General features: G+C 37.7%; 1 protein-coding gene across 1 annotated transcript in view; it reads right to left on the minus strand.

Moving 5' to 3' along the window:
• LOC134528114 (pituitary homeobox homolog Ptx1) overlaps positions 1-21,383 on the minus strand; it is a 204,037-nt gene that overhangs the window by 105,941 nt on the left and 76,713 nt on the right. The window contains exon 4 of the mRNA XM_063361392.1: positions 7,431-7,699. Coding sequence (XP_063217462.1) covers positions 7,431-7,699 — 269 coding nt within the window. The remainder of the gene's footprint in view (positions 1-7,430; positions 7,700-21,383) is intronic.

Consider the following 21,383-nt stretch of genomic DNA (forward strand, 5'->3'; position numbering starts at 1 on the left):
TAGTGTTAATATCGTGGGTCTAAAATGTCACGTAAGTACTGACAATCTGGAACGCCCACGCTCTATCTTGCACCCATGATGTTGCACTAAAGTGAACGTCTGTTGAAAATATTTGTGGCAGGACAACAAATGCAAGGGAGGTATCTGGTTGATATTTTATAAATAGCCCCTAAGTAACAATAATGACGAGAGAAAAATAAAATGTACGGTGGCGTGTGTGAGATGTAGCCTTAGCAGAACACAGAGGGATGTTGTTTATCGTGCGCAGCCGGAAGGGGAGAGGGTAGGGGTATGTTTCCGCTCCCGGCAGGGGGTTGCAGTCGAGATGCCCCTGTCTCGCCGGTCTTTGGTTACACCCCCGAGACAAGTGGTCTGGCGCTAGCGACGGACACCCCCCCCCCCTCCCTCCGGCGGGGAGACGCCGTTGGAAGCCCTCGAAGCCGTCTCGAGAGGATACCTACGCTTCACTTCTTTTTGGCTCCAGTGTCGAGACCACGTGCGTGAACTGGCGGAATCTTTCACCTCGAATTTATGAAGATGCGCTGGTCACAATATCATCCAGGGATCCTCGTAAATTTGTGAATCCATAAATCTTCACTTGGCAAACGCCCATGAAGATGGCTACAAATATTGCATGGCGAAACGTCGAGCACACTCTATCCAAGAAGCAAAATTACAAGTAGGTGATCCTGGTCACGAAGTACAACTATCTAGATTTAATACCTACCTGTACACTGTTACAAGTTATGGAGATCCTACGGAATTTTCCACCAAGAATGCACCTCAAAAATAAAGAAGGATTATTTCTAGTTTCAAGTAACTGCGATATATGTACGCTGTAAAACAAAGTTTGCTAAGAATCCTTACTAATATTATAAATGCGAAAGTAACTCTGTCTGTCTGTCTGTCTGTTTGTTACCTTTTCCCGGCTGAACGGCTGAACGGATCGTAATGAAATTTGGCAAGGAGATAGATTATATCCTGGGGATGGACATAGGCTATCTTTTGTCTAAAAAAATAAACTTTAAACGGGTTAAAAAAATATATCATAATTTTATGTAACGTGTGTCATAGATATACAAACTGTTAGTGTCATTCCTCTATGTCTGCCGAGCAATAGCTTTCAAGCCATTACCACAGAATCTGTTTATTCTGTGCCATTACGTTACGTTTTGCTATTGTAAGGAACTAAGTAGAGAGTAAGAAAAAAAAAATATCTTGACAGTTTGTAGTGTCCCCATATATGTTTCAGTTTTCAATACCGTTTTTGTATATTACAATTTAAAATTTTTTTTACAGTACCTACTTATAACTTATTTGCAAGGAGTTTGGTTTAGTGTTTATAATTTATCTGCTGAGCGTCAAGAGTCTTAGGGCTACTGAGACCGAAGACCAGAAATTTTTATCAATTATGTAATATATTGTTGAAAAATTTGAATTTTACTATTTCAGGTAGGTCGATTTTTTTATTAATTATAATAGTTACGTGTAATTGCCATCTTCCTTTATTTCATACTAAACATTATGTTTGGTTGAGTGTGAGATAATTTTATTTATGTATGTTTTAATTTAATTTATTTTCTTATATATATATATATATATATATATATATATATTCTTACCTACCTACTTCTATTAAATTTCAGGTGGATGTTAACATTGTCATTCCAGTTGAATAAATTTTTTTGACAAATTAGTTGTTATTTATACTTTTTGTTTCAATTTGGACTATGTTTTTTTTTTTTTTTTACTTAATTCAAAGATTTGTGGTGTGTACAGGGAGTGATATCTCTATTAATTTCTATACTCCTTTGGATAAGCGAAATATGGCCACCACAGTTTTACATATCAACAAATCCTACAAATGTTTTAAAAATTATGACAAATAAAAAATAGTTTCACAAACATCCTTAGTTTTTTTTGGTGTGTATAGTTTGAAGTTTAATATTATGTATGTACGCAAATTCTTAAACATAGAGTTATTTATTAATTCATTTAGAAAATTATTCATAGGTAGGTAATAAGTTTTCCTTTATATCTCTTTCGATTTGGAGTGTTTCCGAGCCATTCGGGGTCCTCAACATCACCCCCCGCCCCCCGCCCCACAGGTGGTTAAAGCCCCAAAATTTCGAAAGTTTAAAATTTTTAAAAAATCTTTCTCTTTCGATTTTAAGCGTTTTCGAGCCATTCAGGGTCCTAGAACCCCCCGCCCTCCTCTGGGAAAAAGCCCCAAAATTTCGATAATTTTAGGAATATCAAATATCTATTCTTTCGAGATGGAGTGTTCCGAAACATTCGAGGTCCTGAACCTCCACCCCCCCCCCCCTCCCTTTTCTCAAAAGGAAAGCCACAAAATTTCGAAAAATTTGAGAAAATTGTATTAAAATTGTCATTACGAACTAAAGTGTCCGGGGCATGGTGGAACTTTTACCCAAAGTCGACTTCGCACCCAATTTTTGTGGGAGGGGGGGGGGGAGTGCAAAACTCCAAAATTACGACAAATTTCTTAAATTTAAGAATACTTTTTTTAACTATTTGGAGTGTTCCCGAGCCATTCGGGGTCCTCAAACTACACTCCCCCCACAAGGAGTCAAAGACCCAATAATAAAAAAATTTCCCAAACTTTCGAAAACCTATTCTCTTTCGGTTTGGAGTGTTTACGAGCCATTCGTGGTCTTCAACATCACCCCCCCCCCCCTTTCACAGGGGTCAAAGCCCCAAAATTTAGAAAATTTCAAAAATCATTCTCTTTCGATTTTTAGTGTTTCCCTGCCATTCAGGGTCCTCAAAATAACCCCTCCCCCTCTGGTGACAAAGCCCCAAAATCTCGAAAATTTCAGAATTTTCAAATATCATTTCTTTCGAGATGGAGTGTTCCGAACCATTCGAGGTCCTGAACCTCCCCCCTCCCCCTTCCCTTTTCTCAAACGTGAAAGCCACAAAATTTCGAAAAATTGGAGGAAATTGTATTAAAATTAAGTCATTACTAACTAAAGTGTCCGGGGAATGGCGGAACGTTTACCCAAAGACGTGTTCTCCAACAAATGTTTTGGTAAGGGGATTGGGGGAATGCAAAACCCCAAAATTTCGAAAAATTTCTTAAATTTAAGAATACTTTTTTTACTATTTGGAGTGTTTCCGAGCCATTCGGGGTCCTCAACATCACCCCCCCCCCCCTCAGGGGTCAAAACTCCAAAATTTAAAACATTTCAAATATCATTATTTCGATTTTTATTGTTTCCCAGCCATTCAGGGTCCTCAAAATCACCCCTCCCCCTCTGGGGACAAACCCCCAAAATTTCGACAATTTCAGGAATTACAAATATTTCTTTCGAGATGGAGTGTTCCAAACCATTCGAGGTCCTGAACATCCACTTTTCGCAAAAGTGAAAGCCCCAAAATTTCGAAATATAAGAATATATATAATTGGATTTTGGTATGTATGACGTCGATAAACTCTTACACCGTTTGACCGATCGCCATGAAAGTTGGCACATCGAAGTGTTTTTATCATCCATTTTTTTTTGTAACTCGCCGCTGGATGGCGCTGTAGTGCATCAACTTCTAAACCTTTCAACCGATCGCCCTGGGTAAACAGAAAATCATAGGTCACAGATACACAAACAGTAATTATGTGTCATTTCTTAATGTCCAACACACTGGACATATCGCTATCCATTTTGCTGTAACTCGCGGACAATATATCACCCGGTGTTCAGCCCGGGCAAAGCCGGGTACTGCAGCTAGTGTAATATAAAGTTATAACGTACTAGCCACGTGCCCGATGAGAAATTATCTCTATTTTGACGAATTACCAAAAACTCTGATACAAATAACTTTTATTTATAAACACCATTTTTTAACTTCAAAGATGACAATCTTCCATGCAAACTTTCATCCCCTATTTAACCCTTTAGGGAATAAGTTTTAAAAAATTCTTACCTAGTGCTCACCTACGCTGTATACCCAAGGAACTCACATGCAAAATGTCATGCTTCTAGACTCACCGGTTTAAACTGTGCGATAGTCTGTCAAGTCAATCAGTGTTATAATTTTATTAAGTAGATAGATTGTATAGAAACATTTCCTATGGATTTTATTTTTTATTTTTCTTAAACACATATGATGTCAGGGAAACACATTTAATAATAGTTACAATTAGTTATACACCCAACTATTTTTATGGTAAATTTCCAAACAATATCTTTCAGTGTTGAAATTTCTACGGCACTTACTGTGAACATGGATTAGTTAAGAATCATCTCGGAGTATCAACATTATCTTCAAAACCTCGTCTAACTCCAGCGAAAACATTCTCGTTTGTGTATGTTCACAATAGCGCGATATTTTTCTGTAGCATCGCCACCGTCGTGCTATTGTGATTGCAGCATGCACTGTATTTTTTTCTCTAATGGAACAGGGATATTCGATTAAAATATAAAATTATGCGCTAATTTTCGTAATAAATTACTCAGTATTAGGTATCCCGGTAAACGTATTTCATTCTTGCAAAAAAAAAAACCTAGCCATATGTTTTACAAAGTTACAATACATTTAATATATATTTTTTTTTAGTATTACAAACTATTTCTTGGCAACTGGTTTGCAAAGGAATCTTCTGTAAAAGTACAGATAAATTCTCCCTCCCCTCCCCCTACTTTTGTGTGCCGTTGAAGCGGGTGGGCGGGTGGATTCGCTAGCTTCATGTTCCATCACACACCGACTTCGATGCGAGGGTCACCTAATCGAGGGCCACTGAATGTTTTCCTTGACTAATGGATCGCTATGTGGGGGTCTCTGAAGAGCTGTATCGGAACGCCGTCCCGTGGGCTGTTTGTTTTCTGGAGGGGTTAGGAGGGGGGGGGGGGGGGTTGAAAACGGACCGGGTCTGGAGAGTCTCAAGAAGAAATAGAAATAACAAGTAACTCGTGGAGACGCCTACGCAATATGGCCGGCCAACCAGAGCGGTGTTGGATTACCCTCTAGACTAGACGAAGGCGAGTTTTGACACTTCGCTGTAGCCCAAGGCTCTGCAAAAGAGCAACATTGGGGGGGGGGGGGGGGGGGAGGATTTTTTTATTTCTTCATCATTTTTTAAATAAATAATATTTATTTCTATGAATACACACTCTAGAGGAGGATAGAAAATAAAAAAGTGAAAAGAAAACTTAACTGAGCGAGTTCTGCATCTTACTATTTCCGAAAAATAAATGCAGATTTCACATTTTAACAATATTTAGGAGGATGTGAGACTTTTGGGGCCGGATTAGAGAAAAAACAGGCAATTTTACAGGTTAATCAAACAGAAAAATTATCTTCTTTGTAACGAGGTGGTGGTACTCAATATAAAAATAAATCTACAATTTTATTTTTGGCATAAATGTCTTTTTATATATTTATTTATTTTTAAATTTTGTCTATTCCGTAAAATTGTGCTGAATTTCACCCAATTAAGCTTTTATTAACGCCAGATTCGAGAATTGGAAAGAGAGTGTAAATGCCCATTTAAAATGCACGATGCAAACTAAGGATGAGAACTGCAACAGACGGTAGCTGGCCGGTACTCACACTATATAGAATGTCCCATAACTCAACATCAAGCTGAGTTCAGTTGATAGCCCAATAAATCACGGTTATGGATAAAAAAAACTAAATTTCAGGAAGTGTCGTTTTCCAGCTATAGGCATAGGTCAAAAGTTTTTAAATACCCACTCTGCACAAAATTATTAAGTATTGTGACTAAAATTTTTTTCTGCGCAATCATAAATAATCCTGCCATTGATAAAAAAAATACTAAATAAAATCAAGCATGCGCTACTGTAAAAGAAAAAAATAATAATAATTTCCCCCCCCCCCCCCAAATAGCATGATTTAATTTATTTTGCTTTGTTACCAATAGTAGAGTTAATTGTAGTTGCGTAGTAAAAGTTCTTATTGGCACTAAAAAAAATTTGGTGCACGTTGGGGATTTAAAATCTTTTGAAAAAAATGCCTATAACTAAAAAATTACGATCCTTTTTTGAATTTTTTTTTATTCAGAAGCGTGATGAATGTTCGTGTGAACTGTTTGTTCTCTGCTTGACATGGGTTATGGAACACCTTATAGAATCGGGGGCGGCTCCAAGGCCCCGCAACTACCGGAGATCCGAGCTGGCCATTTTATTTTTAAGGTCCTTTTCATTTTCTAGCTTTTCTGTCAAAAATAAAAACTTCAATCGGAACAGATAAAAATTAATTTTTATTCGCATCTGATTTAAAGTGCTGTTCGATACCTTTCGAATTCAATTGAGTTTAAAATTCGAAGATTTTATTGCCTCGTATAACGGCGCCACTTACACGGGAATATTGATCGTTACAATTAATAAAACAAACCCAAGTAATTTTTTTTCTTTAAAGAACATCACAATATTTTAAGATAAAAATGAGTTTTCGAGAGTTTATTTTAAAAAAATTTCCTACATTTTTACTAGCTATTCCCTCCTTCCCCCGGTAAGGTCCCGGTAAGGAGCTGTTACAATTATTATCATTATACTAGTCCAAATATTATGGCACTTCTACGATTACTGTGGTTACTTGTAGTTTTATCACTTTACTTGTACCAATATTATGGTGCTGTCACAAATATCATTATTCCCTTTCCAATATTATGGCACTTGTACAACAACTGTGGTACTTGTAGCATTATCATTTTACTTTTACCAGAATTATGGTGCTGTTGCAATTATCGTTATACTTTCCAATATTATGGTTCTTGTACAATCACTGTGGTACAAGTACCAATATTATGGTCCTGTTACAATTATCTTTTCCAATCATTATAGTAATTGAAGTAGCTTGGCTTCTGAGTTGTAGCCGTGACCTTGGCGAAAAAATTCACCGACGTTTCGGTCGACATTGCTGCCGCAATCATCAGGGAGCAGTTACTGAGTAGGTAACTGCTCCCTGATGATGGCGACTGCAATGTCGACCGAAACGTTGCGTCGGTGAATTATTCGCCAAGGATGCGGCTACAACCAAGAAGCCTAGCTGCTTCAGACAATGGCCGTGAAAGCCTGCGAACATTACGTTATAGCTAGAGACCGGAAAAATTCGCGAGTTCATTTCGCGATAGGCTAAAATACAAATAGTTATACCTCAGTGCTGCCTCTGCTATTGGCTCACAACTCACCTGGATGACTCTGGGCCGGTGAGAAACACCCGACCAAAGCTTTATCGAATCACAGGCTGCTACGCTGGGACGTCTCACAAGACAGCAACCAATGAGTGGGTGACATTTGACTGAGTGTACGTAGAACTATGGAGTGTTCATCCTGGAGGTCGTTGAACCCGCGAATTTTTCCGGTACCTAGTTATAGTAACTGTCATGTATAAGGACCCTGAGGAATGAAATGGCCCAGGGCTGCGTGGAGGAGTCGGCGAGGCTCACTCACCCTGACGCGCGCCTCCGTCAGGTTGGTCCACATGGCGATCTCCTCGCGCGTGCTCATGTCCGGGTAGCGGTTGCGCGCGAACGTGGCCTCCAGCTCCTGCAGCTGCTGCGACGTGAAGTGCGTGCGCTGGCGCCGCTGCCGCTTGTTCTTCTTGTCGTTCTTGGAGTCCTCGCCGCCGCCGCCGCCGCCGCCTCCCGCCTCCGCCGCCTCCGCCGGAGACTCGGTCTTCACGGCGCCCGCGGTCGCGTCCCCGGACAGACCGCGCCCTCCTGCAAGCGTCCGGAAACAATCATTACCTACCATCATCACGGTACTTGAACTCATATCACGGCACTGTAACAATTATAATGGCACGTATACCAATATTATAGTACCTACCGTTAAAATTATCATGGTAGGCCTACTTGCCCAAATATTATGGCACATGTATAAACCTATACCAATATTATGGTACTGTTACAATTATCATTGTACTTGTACAATTATTATGGTAATTGTACAATCAATTGCCGTGGTACTGGTGGCATTTTCATGTAAATTTTCCAAATATTATGTCATGTGAACAATTACCACAGTATGTTTACCATTATCGTGATATTTTTACCACTATTATCATGGCGTATGTAGCATTTATCATGGTAATTTTACTTGAAAACGAAATTGCATGTGCTAATTATTGTTTTTTTTTTTAAGTATACATTTGTATTCGTCTTGGTTGTCGTTACTTAGAAGAACTTCGTTCCCCTGCTCGAGCATACCAAACACACAATCTGCTCTCAGCACAAGCTGCACAATCCAGTATTCAAGTCTGTTGTTTAAATTATATGCACAAGAAACGCTAAATAATATGACATTAGAAGATTTATGTTGCGATCAAAGTCTTTCCTCCAGTGTAAACTATTCAAATCACATATTTAAAGAGTGGCAAAATAGAAAAGCATATTTTTTACATCCCTATTAAAAAATAAAATTATAAATATGTAACTTTAAATAATATGTTTTACATTAACGCTTTTTAGATTTCACGAATTTGAAGAGGATTATATTTTAAGATGATAGAGAAAATGGATATTCTGAGAACACATGTTCTCAGACAAAGTATATATTTACACAAAATCGACACAGTAGATACCCATTATAAATTATTCGTTTAAATTTTCAAAACGTGACGTTTTACTAATATTTTTTTCTATAAATTGTAATTGTGTGAGAAATTCTGAAAATGGTATTTTTTTGTCTGACTTGTGTAATCGTTGTAAATTATAATGTTAAAATTAAGAGAATTGTTTATTTATATTTAAAATCTTTACTCTTACTAACCAGTTTTATATTTTTTACTATAAAAAACCTGGAAAAATAAATTACCTGCTGCGTGTTAGCCTTAGATTTAAATAGTTCATTAAACAACAATTAAATTGGGCCTATTTAAACCATCAGAAAAGTTTTTTGGAATGTTTGATGATAAAAAACCCTTCATTATTAGCACTATGCTACCTACTGCAAGTCTTGGCAGTATATATGCTAGAGCAATTGTCCAGAATTTTAGTGTATTTTTTTTTGGAAATGCATATTATAGTTTCAACATTTCTTTTCTTTAACATACTCAATTCTTATTTTTTTGGAGGAAAAATAATTTAAATTTTAATTTCTAGATAATTTTAGATTATAGGCTCTACTGCAGTAAAACATATAATATTCTTAGTGTTTAAAATTAATTAGGTATTTAAAATTATTCGACAGTGCAATGCAGATTGAGCCTAGAGAAACAACCAGTAAAGTCATGCATAATGTCATCTAACTTGTCTCTGAATTCGACAGTTCCCAATAGTAGAACTTAATAGTGGGCACCCATTTTCCAACTGCCACTTCCAAAGAAACACACGATGACTATTTACGAATACTGACTATCACATGTAGTTTTGTCTACAAACGCTGTTTGACAGAACAACCGTGGCAGACGGATACCCGGTAGACTTATTTTGGGGACTTTCAAATTTAGAGACATGTAACATGATGCAGACTACAGTCAACCAGGATACTTGAATGTGCAAACGCGTAGTAGACCATCACTCTTAGAAATTGCATAAGATTTGCGGACTTTTCGATGAAGAATTCCCCTCAAATAAACATAGAGTTCTTCGTTATTTCAGATAACTGGATCTTCGTAAAAACTACGCCACATTTAAACTTTCGAAGTTCGGTTTATGGGGTGAGAACACATGAAGAACAAATAAAGAATATTTTTGTAGGAGTCTTAAATTTTTTTTTTTTTTTTTAATGTTTTGCTGTTATTCCAATATTATTCTTGCGGATTCATGTTCAAAGTAAGTTAACATAGCACCCGTAATTTAATGAAGACACCCGAAACTATTTAACAGTATAACCAGTATTAGTGGGAGTGCCTTCCGGATTTAATATTTACTGTAATGAGACCATAACACAAAAATAATGAAGGCCTGATTCAAATACATATTGGTACAACTCCAATGTCATCTCTGTTTCAACAATTGTATATTGTTTCGCTTTGTTAATAGTGACTGGCTACCGTACAACAAAAAAAAAAGTTTCACCTGTGTTTCACCGTTAGCTTTAAGTATTAAATTCGCTTTTGGGAATGGCAGCTATAATACCGCTGTTCGATATAAACTACGTTATGGTATTTGAAATCTTCTAAATGTGTAATATGTGCCTTAAGGAAGGCCAAAATGTAACATAAACCGTAAATAAATTGGTACGGCAGTAAAATTGTTGAAATTAATATGGTAAATTTTGTTTCTTAATCTTCGCCCTTGATTATTTAATTGTTGAAAATTATGTGGCTGAGATACTTGAAATATTTAAGTACGTGGTTTGTTTACTGTTAAAAATGTTTACTTGAAATTTACGAAGAATGCTGGCTACAGATTACCCAGAGATCTTCGTAGATTTACAGATACTAAGTTTACTTATTTCTGTGAATATAAATCCACGAAAATATTCTTGGTACACTAGCAATACTTTCAAAAACTTGTTAATACTCCTGAGAAAAAACAATCTTACTTCTTCTACGTGTGCGCTTACCTTAAAAACCGAACTTGGATGTCGAAATAGGGCGTAATTTCTACGAATATCGTGTCATCTTAAAATATGAACAACTCTTAGTTTATTTGATGTGAATTTTTCGTTAAAATATCCATAAAATTTAGTGCAATTTCTATGAGTGTTGAAATAAATCAACCTTTCTTCCTTTCACTTGCGTGAACATTAAAGTGTGGATAGCACCATTTTTTAAAACGTGTAATTGTATTACTCTTGAAATACGGCCTTTGTTATACACGCTGTTTGAAATTACAGTTAAATTTATAGACTTTTCAACGAATAATTTAACTGAAATAAAACAAAAGTTCTTCGTAAATTCAAATAACTGGCTCTTCATATAAACCATGTCGTGTTTCGACTTCCGAGTTGTGTTGTTTTGTTCTAAACATAGGTGGAAAAAATAAGAGTGTTCTTACGGGAGATTTGACCAGTTTTCGAATGTTTTGTTAGTGTACCAATATATTCTTTTGTATTCATGTTCAACGAAAGTTATCTAATTATTTGTAAATTTACGAAGATAGTGGTATTTTTTCAAGTCTTTTTTTCGCTTTCATCGGAGCCGTTCAGTTATATAGTTTTAAAAAATTCAGCATGCAAATGGAATGTTTCAAAATCGACGCAGCTGCTCCGGCAGCGGATTCTAGCGACGTGTGCGGAAACTACGCGTGATTCGCGTCCAGAAATTCAGTTGAAAATACAGTTTGCGTAATATTTATCACGCTCGGCGTTGTTTTAATGAATTTCAGGTTGAATTGCGTGTCCGAGTTTCGTATTACGTATAAGTTTATTTCGCAACGCGAGATGTTGCACATTTCTGACGATAACTGGGAGACTTGCTCACGTTTCTTTTATTAGTTAACGCGGCAGGAGCAAGCCTAGTTCGACGCGATACAGGAGGACGCGCGTCGCGGTGTTTTTGTCGGCTTCGTGTGGGGGGTTGTCGTGCCGTGGAGGGGTTCAGGGGTGTGGGGGGAAGCTAATAGCGCGGCCAAAGGGTTATTGTGTTTGGGGTCGCAGCCATCTGCAGCCGCACTTGCAACTGCACCCTCGGGGATCGTCCTGACACTACCCCCTCCCCTCCCTGCCTCCTCGCACGAGGCCACAGTTGCAAATAATTTGTCATCGACTGGGCCGTCCGTGTGCCATATGTAGGCTCCACCAACGGGCTCACCCCCCACCCCCTTTTCTCCCCCCCCCCTCCCATGACTATACATCGAGCGAAAATATACGTGCACGTAATGTTATTGTGTTGTGCGGCGGTGACATGTTTGCTGTTTACGTTCGCGAATAGGAACAAAAAAATTCTGACAAAATTATTGCTTCGCATTCAAATCAGCTCTATGCGTCAGGTTGTTTCATGCCGCGCGGGCTTAATAATTGTCAAGGTTATTTAAATGTACAAACCCATATTGAATAATTGGTCAAAACATATTGCCCTCAAAAAAAGATACCTTTTTTTCTGATTATTGGAATATTTATAGTCGTTTGTAAAATTGATTTAATTTGCTTGAAACTGTTATTTACTCAATTTATTCGTAATTTGCCGCTTGCTAAGCCATCTGGCCTGATTGTGGAATGTTAATCTTCTAGTTCAATTAAATGCATGATTTAAAAACTTTCTTTCTGTTTTCTACCTGCTGTGCAAAATTCCACCAAGAAACAAAATTGACTGCTACGCCAATTTCTTTTTAAGTTCCTATACCTACAGTGGAAGTAATTAACTTCCTGTTGATTGCAAAAGAATGTTTCCATTGACCATTGTCAATAAAAGCAATAATGTTAACGTGAATTCTACACGTACCTTTTGATACGCATTATTTGGTTTAATTAACATTGTTAACACTCATCCAGTACAATAACCTAAATAAAAAAAAACAGTTCCCAGTTACACACAGCAATTCAGTACTTTGTGGCATTTACTTTTGAAGTGATCGTGCTTTTAGTCTTCTTAGCATTGATTCTACAAGTTTTTGAGTTATATTTGGACAATTTTAGTTCAGTTCTTTCGAAAAATACTCTTTAAGATTTTCTTTACTGTTAATCCGTTTTTTGTCAGTATATGTTTTATTATAGGCCACAAGTGCTGAATGGGGTTTAGTCTTGAGACTGGGGTGGTGTTTGCAGAACGTGATGTGTACCTATTGCACAACAGGCATTCCTTGACGACCTAGCTGTATAAAAGTAACAGGCGCTACCAATGTCGGCTTCTGTAGGCTAGGCCTCAGGTTCTGCTTAAAATACAGTCAGATAGCCTACACCATATTGTCCATAGTTGCAGGTATAACCTGATAGTTAACTGTCCCAACTGCTGACGTACATCCCCATACTTGAATGTAGGCTGCAGGTTCTTACAATGGAGCTCGTAGGTTCTTCTTTCTCAAGGACACGGATAGTTTGTTCGACGAATGAAATGAATCGAATTTGCAGTCATCAGTAAATAACGGCCTCCTTCAAACTTTCGGTGGTTTGTTAAAGTACTGTTTTTCTTGTTTTCATTGCTCATAAAGGGCCCCGTACTGATTATGCGTCCCAATAGTCCCGCAGTTTATATGACCCGTTTTACAGCGTCGATGCTGATGCCCTTCCCTGAAACAGCTTCTGCATCAGATCGAAGCACAGGACCAGAAACATGAGGATTTTGCTGCACCAACAGCACAATACTTTTCTCTTCTCGTGGGACAAGCTTCCTTGGTCATCCGCTTTTTGGTTTATTAATCACAGAAGAACTAGTTTCGTATCTCTGGATAGTACCAGCTACTATTGTTCGTGATATTCCTGTAGTTCCAGCAATCTTTCGTTGTGATTTTCCGTTCGTTATGTAGTTGGAAAATGTGTTCACTTTCAACAACAGTTCGTTCTCTCGTTTGCCAATTTTGCCTTGCAGGTGGTTACTCACACGCACTCACTCTAGTTAATCCTAAATCAGTGCACCCGATCTCTTTCTGCCTCGATTCTGCACGCATGATTCAACACTGTCAACGAAGTGAACTGTTTCCGACAACTGTTACGAACACTTTCTTATTTAGTCTACTTCACGACAATAAACAATTTTTTTTCGTTAATGCTCGCAGTCAAAGGCAGTTGGACTGACGACTTGTTTGAAACGTAGAGTAGAGGTGATGATAAAGCTAATATGTGTATTAATTCTTGTTTCAACCCAGCTCGTAGGCGAATACTTCTGCGATTGACTGTAGGCTACGTAAATCTTGCTTCAGAAATTTCCCATGGATTCGGTATCTCTCCTACATTTGTTTAGAATAAGTTAAACGCATAGCAAATATGTAATAATTTTTACTGTAAATTTCCCATATAAAATCACAGTGCATGTTTAGGAACTTTAAAAAAATTTATTTTACAGTGTTGCCTTGCGCCTGTAATGCGGCTCAGGAGCGTGACAGTGTTAAATCATTACGTAACCATTACAGTCAATAATTGTATAATGTACACAGTTAAAAGTCTTTTATTTTGCGTTTATAAAATAACTTTCGAATCTAAATTATTTCATGTAAAGATCTGGTATTTTTAATTTTCTATGGTAAAAATAATTAAAAAATCCCACGTTATGGCGAACGTATATTCATCTCCGCTTCTTTACGCTTGCGATGAAAGCGAGGAAAAATAAATTTCGTTTGAGCTACACTATTACAAATCACAGTCAAATTACGAACGTCTCAACGACAAGTGCACTTCACACAAACAAGGGTTTCTACGTAGCTCCAGCTAACTGGATCATAGTAGACTTTTCGCCAGATTTAGACCCCGGAGTTACGTGTTTCTCCTGTAAACATTGAAAATACGCGCGAGGAAGGAAGAAGGGGGTGTTCTTCTGCAGACTTGACGACTTTTTGAAGGTTTTGTCAACGATGCAAGATGGTAGGTGTGATTTCATTTCCGAAGCGGTTAAGATCTAATGATCGCGCTGGGCCAATTACGACGGTACACGTCAATCGACGATTATTTCTGGATAAAACAGCGCGTTCTTGGTAACATTAAAGGTTGGAAAATTTTCAAATAAAGTGTAGCGGCGTGGGAACAGCGATCACTGCGTTACCTGTGAAAGTAAAATCTCTCTCGCGGTTCGGCCGGCCTCGACAATAGTGGGTTATCAGTTTCGAATTCTGTTTGCCGGGGCGGGGATAAACAACGTAATGTGGTCGACAAGGTAATAAACGACAAGGCGTTATCAGCACGCACAACGGGATGGGTGCGGACTGTGTGAGAGAGAGGGGAAGAGAGAGAGAGAGAGAGAGAGACTAGGGGACAGAACACCTCATATCTTGGAGGGAATGAGAGGTCCGGGTGGATAGGGACGAAAGAGAGAGTTTTTTTTTTTTTTTTTACTGGCTCGTCCATAGATAGTGGAGCAAACATCGGGAACGCGCCTTAGGTGCCCCGGGGCATGAAAGGGTATAACGCGAGCCGTTTCTTTTCGTGAGCGTCTTGTGTCAGGTTTTGAGTTCTTACTACGCCAGGTATGACTTCTGGTGAACTCCCGCTGATAAGAAAATATCACTTCTAGAAACACACTCTTAGAAATTAACCCTAAATTTACGGACTTCTCTACCGAGAATTAATTTTAAATAAACGAAGCGTTGTTCGTTATTTCAGATAACCGGATTTTCGTAAAAACTAATTTGTATTTTGAACTCCGAGTTCTTTTTACAAGGTAAACACACGCGTATAAGAAGAATTAAGAGTTTTTTGTAGGTGTCCTAAGTTTTTGAGTGTTAGATACTATACTTAGATTGTTCTTATTGAGTCATGTATAACATAAGTAACATAGGCTAGTACCTGTAAATTTACGAAGATCCCTGGATAATTTGTAACCAGCGTTATTCGTAAATTTAAGGTGAACATTTTTAACAGTGCATGATCATTTTGCGGATTTATTAGGTAGCAAAATAGACTTGAATCACGTATGCATCTGTTTCGCGTTGTTGATTGGACCACGGTCTTCTTGACACGCCACTGACGACCCTGAGCCAGTTATAAACAAAAGAAGTGGTGGTTACCCGGTCACTTGCAACCCGCTAAAGAGTGCGATCTTGCTACCTACCAATGAGCACTCTAAAAAGGCTTAATTATATAAATGTTTAAGTTGAATCTGGCCTGGAGTGAAATGGATCCGTAAAATAATCTTTGCTCTAGGCCAACTCATTTTGTTTTGTTGTTTTCTCAAAAATACGTTATTTCACTCAACACTAATTTAAAACACTACTTCGTTAAATAATACGTTGCAAAGCCACTGTATCTCCTCATCGTAAACATAAATACTACCTTAGCAAGCCACATTGTCTAGACCTTACTCTACATGTAGTTTTTGTTGATTTCTAATTTTAAATACAAAACTTTACAAAATGAGACTATTTCGAAACACATTTATATTCTTTTCCAGCGGTGAAAATGAGAGAAATGTAATTAAAGTAAAAATCAAATTACCTACTGGTTTTTAAACAAATAAAACATTCATTGCATTGGGTAGGGAAGAACATCGCTATCAAATGAAAATATAAAAAAAGTGCATGTTTGCGTTTCTGAGTGGTTTACTGTCCAATTTTCAATGTTTGGAAATTTCAAACACATTTATATTTTTCGAACTTTTTCCTCCTATTGCAATGTATCTATCTCTCTTGCCAATGAACAAGAAGTGTGGATTTTGTTTGAAAGCAGGCTCGTTAAAATCCACGTATGATAGTGATTTTCCATCAATGGAGTAATAATTATTCTCGCATACAGAGTAAATGAAACGTCACCATTTTGAAAAACATTTTGTAGGTTATGTTTGATATAACTTTTAAGTAATCTAAAGACTTTTAAAATAATTTTCACTTTTTTTCGGATGCTAATAAATTAAATAAAAAAACTAATAAATTTTTAAACATATATGTAAGGAAGTATCAAAAAATACACGTGCATACATACCGATCGTAACTACGAACACGATGTAGAAATCATAAAACAAATGGTCATGAATTCGTGTGACACGTACAAGCGTTTAAAATTACTATTTTTACTTAAATTTTTTCCAATAAAATTTATTTTTTGAAAAAAAAAAAATGTCCTGCTTAGTAAGGCATGGGTGAATTTCGTAAAGTGTTAATACATCACTATGTAAATGAGTCAAACCTTTTGAATGGGCCAAACACTGAACAACGAATTTTTAACGGGATAAAACATAGTTAAAAAACCGGAAAAAAATTAAAATTTGAACACGTTTATTTAAAAAAGAAATTACATTACATAGTGAAAATAACACACAGACTTATGTTTCTACAGTAGTAGCCTAGGCTATGTGGCTTCTCACACAGCAACATGCTATATTCATGTTTTTTTGGAAACGTTTACAGAACTTAGGGGGGATTAATTCCCAATACACCCCTCCCCTCACCAGCCATCCCCCAGTGGTCGAGTGGATGTGTTTAGCTGGGCTGAAACGTAAAATTTCTACCGCTTAGTAATAGAGCCCTGGGTAGTGATGGGCAGAACGATTCGATCTACCGAATTGATTATTTTCAATCACTTCCGTGTAATGATTCGTTCGAAAGATTCGTTTTTTTTTTTCGTACTTTTTAGTTCTGGACCCCGACAGCGGGATGTCGCACATCTCAAGAGTGACAACTCGTTCGCCCATTCACGTATCCGTGCTTCAGAATATCCGCGTGAACACATTTCACAGCTCTCACCGACAATCCGTGAATGACAATTGTACCGCGATACTTGTTGATACGCTCTCCGCCACTCCCACTCCTTTTGTGTTTCCCTTTTTCTTTGTTCGCTCTTGAGAACACGAGCACGCTGCTATCACTTATTACTCTGACTCCCGATTACATGAGTTATTTCACGAACGAACCAGACTATCCGTTTCGAGTAATCGACTCTCAAAGAACAGAATCGATTATTTTGAATCACTTCCGTGTAATGATTCGTTCTAAAGATTCGTTAATTTTGTACTTTTTTTTTTAGTTCTGACCCCCGACAGCGGGATGTCGAATATATGAAGAGTGACAACTCGTTCTTTACACGGCGTACGAATCTTGTGCTCTCGTTGGTTCGTTTTTTAACCGATCTTTCGCGAACGACACGTCACTAGCGCTGGGACTCCGCGGGCCAGCTGTCGACGACGGGCAGGCGGCGAACTTCAAGAGGACTGCCGTCGCCGAAGGTGCCGCGCGGGGAAGGGAGGTGGACTGTCACCGCGGCCAAGATGGATGTGTCGGCGCGCCAAAAAGGAGGGACCCCGGTCTCCCGGCGCATGTCTGCTATCTGCCTCGGGGGGCCCCCAGCGCGCCGATAACGCACCTTCACGCGATAACGCGCGACAGCCCGTGAAACATCGCCTCTCGTCGGCGTCCCTTGCGCCAGAAACACTCCTCCTCCCTCGCACCTTCGCCCGATCTCACTCGCTTGCGTAAACACGCGCGGCCTGCGCCAGCTCCGCCCCTCTGAGGGACCAGAGTGACGATGACCTGCCAAATTTCGCGTAGTCATTGGAGTGGGTGTCTGTTCCGAAGTTGAAGGTCGGTATTCAAAGACGGTCGGGTAAGGCCGCGAATAAGCACTGCCTTGTTGAGACCTAACTAGCGGGGGCCGTAAGGAAACAAATCGGCAAACAGTTTTTAAAAAACGGCGTCCTGCCCGAGGCTAGAAACTGGTTACAACGCTTCTAGCGGACGTTTAGCAACCATCTATACCATTTTAATGGCAAAAGAACTTTTTAATTTGCGATTATATCTTGTCATGGCCATTACTGTGAATAAAGTGTATTCCAATATAGTTTTTGATATCGTAAAGATTCATTTGGCACACCAACACGCTTGGTATGTCCCAAGATGATCACAGAAGTAACTACATTAGAGTTAATGGCGCCAGACGCGGGTCCACCATCTGGACGAAATCAACGAAAAAGTGGGCTCTGCTCATGCGCGGAATTTGGGCAACAGATCGGCAACGGACAGGACACCAAAATACGATCCCTTACAAGGGACTAGCCGTGTCCTATCGTGCACTGGGAATACGGTTAGGGTAGAGGTGTAGCATATCCAACACCTAAACCGTTATTTTTGTGTCTTGGAATACCGGCTGAAGTCACTCCAAAGTATCTTGGTTTGTGGGTTCTAGCGGCGTCCAAAGAGAAGATTTCACCGACGTTTCGGTCTATATTGCAGCCGCCATCTTCAGGGAACCAGTTTCCCACTGAAGTTCTCGGAAATTCTTCTGCCTTTAGATACTCTCGCTTGAGAAGGAATTACTATACCAACGATGGATAACTTGGAATAAATGGTTCATTTACATTTACCTTCCTTCTTTTTACTTTAGCACATATTATGAATGTTTGTCTGTGTGTTGTATTGTCACATGTATTTTCACTCTATGCATATTTTCAATTGTATGTATCTTTGTTTTGTTTAAAGAATTATTTGTTGTAATTGTAATATATGTTAATGCATGTTTTGTTTGTTGAATTGGGTGTCATTCTGTTAATGGCATCCAGCTGTTAAATGACAGACAATACCAAACCATATATATATATATATATATATATATATATATATATATATATATATATATATATATATATATATAGCTACGTACGGACATTCCAAGTGAAAAGTTTGCCAAGCATTTACGGTGCAAACACTTGAAGTTTGTGAAGCTTTAATTTTATGCACTATCTTAAATTTTCTTTTTTTTTTTTCGTTACACTATTATTTAAATTGGAAGGTACTTAAAATTATAAACTATTGGGAAATACGTGTTACATGTATGATAGAATTTATTTAGAAGTAGACCGTGAAAATATTTCTGGCCTAAAATCATATCCCCAATACGTATGGGAGAAATTTTTCCACTCTTTACTCCGCCATATTCACCACCATTCCACTCTTAATATCAATGGTCCGCGATAAACTCGATTCCAAGAATAACATTTGTTACTCTTTTCTTTGAGAATATTTGTATTTAAAAATAAAAACTCATTTTTCAAGTGGCTCATCGGTTGTCAACTAGGTCAAATACTTTAGGCGGCTTACACGTGATTAGGTAACCACTTCTTCAACTTGTTTATAAGAGCACTTTAGTCCAGCCATCAACGCGAAGCACATTTATATGTGCTTCAAAGTCTACTTTGTTATCCAATGAATCTGAGAAATAAAGAAATAATTATAGGTCTAGCTATTAAAAAAACCGCATTCTCCTTCTTTGCTGGATACGTTTGGATACGTCATTCCTTATCTTGTGTGTTCGTGAACGTAGTGTACACTGCAAAAAAAAAGGCTTGTTTTTTAGATGATAACCAGAAACCGTGCACTTCCCCAAAAACGTTTTAAACATCACAAATAAAGATGTTCATTCGAATGTACTTTTTTTCCCCATCAGTTTTCAAGCAAAGGAAACTAAATACGAAATTAATTTAATTTATGAGCTCCAATTTGCACACTCCATCTCGGAACGGATCATTTCTGTGCTGAACGCGATTGTGATGTGGACTTGCCGGCAACAGATTGAGACAGTGACCTAAGCAGCTAAAGTTATTTGTACAAACACTGCGATAGGATGATTTATTACAAATCAATTACGCGCAAGAAAATAACACATATCGTTCCCAGCCATTCCGAGATTCTTTGCTTACGCAACGGATATTAGTCACTTATTTTCGTATTCCGATAACAACGTCACTTGAGGCGTGTCAAGATAACGTTCCGGACTTTGAAGTCAAAGGAGATATCATAAAATAAATTTACACTTTTGTTTAAACATTATACATTTAATTTTAAATGGTTTTATAATTTACGCAAACGTGTAAACATTATAAGTTACCATAATTTTCTTTCGGTAAAAAAAGCCATACAATAAACAAATATTTGAAATTATTCTTATAAATATACAAGATGTTTAGTAGAATAAAAACACATTTTGCGTGGGGAATTGATTTTTTTGTGGATTAGTACAACTAAGTAAATATTTAAAAAAATAACCATTAGACATAATTTGTGATTACTATTTTCTCTCAGTAAAAATTGCACCTCAGTGTAGATGAAGTAAGTATTAATAACTGCTTCAAGATTAAGCATGATTGTCCTATCAGGTTGAGAACATCTAAGCATGAACTCAAGGTTAATTTATTAATAAAGAAATTATTTTGTCTCAAAATCTGCATTAATGTTACTTTGCTAATAATAATGGCCATAATGAAAACTACACTACTATTACTTCCAGTTTATTTCTTGCTGTTCTTATGCATTTAGTGAGAATAGCAGAAATTGGAAATATATTGGGGTAACTAGGACTTTTTGTTTGAAATTTGGAACAAGTAGGTAACTCTACCCTGATGATGGCGACTGCAATGTCGATCGAAACGTCGGTGATATACTGAAAGTAGGTAGCTCTACCCTGATAATGGTGACTGCAATTTTGACCGAAACGTCGGTTATATATTCGCCTTGGACGCGGCTACAATCCAGAAGCCAAGCTATATATCGCATTACTTTTTTGCATAATTAGTTGGCAAAATTAAATTTTTAACGTTTTTGTGCAGTTTGGGTAAGGATAATTAAATGGAACATAAAACGGGACCTTTTTTAGGTTAATATGTGACGGTTTAATTTTCTTTCAGAAATAATTTTAATTATACCTAGCATTTTTAAAATTCTCAGAATTTGTGTGATTTTAAAAGTCTAAATAAAATTAAATTAAATATTCTGAAAGAAATATAAACCATACCACGTAGAAGCCACCAGCATTGCCTTTAAACCCAAATATTTTCAGTTATTTATTCAATTTGGTTCTCCTTATCCATACTACACAAAAACGTTAAAAATTTAACTTTGCCAGCTAATTATGCGCATTTTTCATTTTGTTGAAGTTCGGCCACTCGCA

Source organism: Bacillus rossius, chromosome 1, assembly GCF_032445375.1.
Source record: "Bacillus rossius redtenbacheri isolate Brsri chromosome 1, Brsri_v3, whole genome shotgun sequence".
NCBI classification, from domain to species: domain Eukaryota; kingdom Metazoa; phylum Arthropoda; class Insecta; order Phasmatodea; family Bacillidae; genus Bacillus; species Bacillus rossius.